At 43.6% G+C, this 2,500-nt stretch overlaps 1 protein-coding gene across 1 annotated transcript in view; it reads right to left on the bottom strand.

Annotated features, from left to right (window-relative positions):
• LOC122260303 (alkaline phosphatase) overlaps positions 1-2,500 on the bottom strand; it is a 27,218-nt gene that overhangs the window by 427 nt on the left and 24,291 nt on the right. The window contains exons 9-12 of the mRNA XM_086536332.1: positions 1,974-2,172; positions 1,522-1,622; positions 1,085-1,208; positions 1-608 (exon numbers count right to left, since the gene is read on the bottom strand). The exon at positions 1-608 is cut by the window's left edge and continues 427 nt beyond it. Of these exons, the coding sequence (XP_086392458.1) occupies positions 370-608; positions 1,085-1,208; positions 1,522-1,622; positions 1,974-2,172 (663 nt within the window). The 3' untranslated portion in view covers positions 1-369. The remainder of the gene's footprint in view (positions 609-1,084; positions 1,209-1,521; positions 1,623-1,973; positions 2,173-2,500) is intronic.

Raw genomic sequence — 2,500 nt, 5'->3', positions numbered from 1 at the left:
TACTTTGGATTCAGAAATAATCTATTAATGATGACTGCATCAATGAAAAGTAACAATGTATATGGTGATGGTCATGACGGTGAAAGTGAGGATGTTGAAGGTGGTGGTGACGGAAGGATGATAAATGAAGATAGCGTTGAATGAAAGAATGTTTGAAAAAAGGTAAAAAGTAAATAAGATTTGTTCATACAAAGTCAGAATTCTCCTCCCTTCTAATGACAACAGCCACTAGATATTCACATTGGAATAGTCATTACCACACCACAAAATATAGTTAAATAAAATCACAGAAAACTTTGAAATATTGCGAATTCAAACCCCAGCAAAAAAGATGAGCCAAGCAATGCGCAGTCACCGTTCATTGAGACATTACAATCTAAACACTAGCACGAAGACGGCGATCACAACTGACACCGAACTAGCTACGTTCATGGAGACTCCAGAAGAAATCACTTGCTTCCGGTTGCCCTTTACGTGAGTGTACGCATTCTTCGGAGCTCGGACGGGGCGGTCGCATTCACTGTAGGGTCCTATACACGATGAATAAGCCATTACGTGGGCAACGTAGTTCTGTTCGTGGACGCGGTGGAAGAGGTGAGACATGGGACCTGCAAGGAAGGAGTAAATACGTTGAGGAGCGTTATTGATGGTAGTCATGCGGATGATGCTTTGGATGCTGTATTATGAAGGTTGTACTGTGGTGTCCGTGAGCTATGGGTTCGAAATTTCAAGAGGGTTAAGCGTAAGATTTGTATATACTTACGATAAGGGCTGACGAGGAAAATTTTCATAATGTCGATTTTTAAAATTGTTTTTCATTCAGTTGCCTACTGATATACATACATATTTAAAGACAACAAAAAACAGGTTTGCTATAGAACTTTGGATATTTTGATCAATATTTGATGACTGTTTCGACCAACAGCAGTCCTTAGACCAACAAAATATAAATATGATAGCATACCACTCTGCTTTAGCCACTAGACGTAACTTCTAGATTTCCCAAGCATTACTTTAACCCTTTGCTCCATAAAGTTGTATCTCCTGCTTCCGCCCACAACTCACACCCTGGAGCTTAACTCACCGATGGCATAAGCGGCGACGTCCTCTCCTCCGTGCGTTTCAGATCCTTCGTGGGTTGGCACTCCTGCGAGGGCTTCGAAGTCCTTCGCTGAGGTGTCGATGCCTGTGAGGTTCAGGCGCATGACCTGGTGTGGAGAGACAGTGGGATGGTGACTCTTTTCGCTTTCAGGATCATTTTGATCCTAAGAATGATGACGATAAAGATTTGTCTTAATTTTTGTCCTTTTGTATCTTCTTTTCTTTCATCTCTTTTTCTCTCCCTTCTCCCTCTCCCCCCACACACACATAAACATCCCCCTATTCACCCCCCCACTACCCTATCCCAACATCTACCCCCGTCCCCCACTCCAGCCCCCTATCTACCCCCACCCCTGCCCCCTACCCCTACCTACCCCCACCACCACCCCCGCCCACCCCCACCCACCCCGCATCTCTCACCTCCTCGCCGTTCCAAGAGTAGTTGAAGCCGTGGCCGTTGGTGAACATGAGGGTCGTGTAGGGCATGCCGTCGGTGACGTCCTCGTTGAACTCAACCTTACCTGAAGAAAAGTAAGGAAGAGATAAAGTCGGTTTGTCTATTTCGTTTGATTTATCTGTCTATGTGTTAATCGGTTAAAACATCTATTCATATCTGATGCTGATTAACTCTTTAAATCTTTGTGTTATTCAATCTTTCGTTTGGGATAATATTTCAATGGATATGTTATTCACTGTGGTTCTTAATTTATTTTTTGAAATTTGGTGCAATTTGTAAGAGAGCGAGAGAATAAAAGAGAGAGAGAGAGAGAGAGAGAGAGAGAGAGAGAGAGAGAGAGAGAGAGAGAGAGAGAGAGAGAGAGAGAGAGAGAGAGAGAGAGAGAGAGACAAAACCAACTAAAGAAATCCATTACCAAGAATATTGTTGCCTCTAGCAGGGTAGCCATTAATGGTCATGACATGGGAGTGGTCAGCCGTGATGACCATGAGCGTTTCCTCCATGTCCACCATCTCCATGGCCGCCTGCACCGCCTCCTCCATGGCCAGGAGCTCCTCGAGAGCGCGACGTGGCTGCCCGTAGTGGAGGCCGTGGTCAATGCGGCCTCCTTCCACCTGCGAGGGCGTTAGGGTTCGCTGGTTAGGATTTTTAAGGATAGAGTTCCTTCGATAGGACAGAATTTCATCGATAAGGCTTTAAGGAGAGACTATAGATCTGCTTCGCCTTTCAATAGGATGTAGATACATTTCACACTTTTATGGGATAGAGATCTACTACAATTAACCATTGCTACTGCTACTTCTACTACAAAATGGACATATGTATAGTTATCATTCATTAAAATTCGAGAATCAAAATAAGAAAGAAATCGTTACTTCCAGTCTACGATAAAACAAAAAAGGAGAAGAAAATCAGTGTTTATCCATCTATCCATTCCTCTTT

The sequence above is a fragment of the Penaeus japonicus genome, unplaced genomic scaffold, assembly GCF_977035675.1.
Source record: "Penaeus japonicus unplaced genomic scaffold, GWHDUDI00000001_assembly GWHDUDI00000004, whole genome shotgun sequence".
NCBI lineage: Eukaryota > Metazoa > Arthropoda > Malacostraca > Decapoda > Penaeidae > Penaeus > Penaeus japonicus.
Note: the sequence above shows the minus strand (reverse complement) of the source record. Positions and strands in the feature narration are given on the sequence as shown.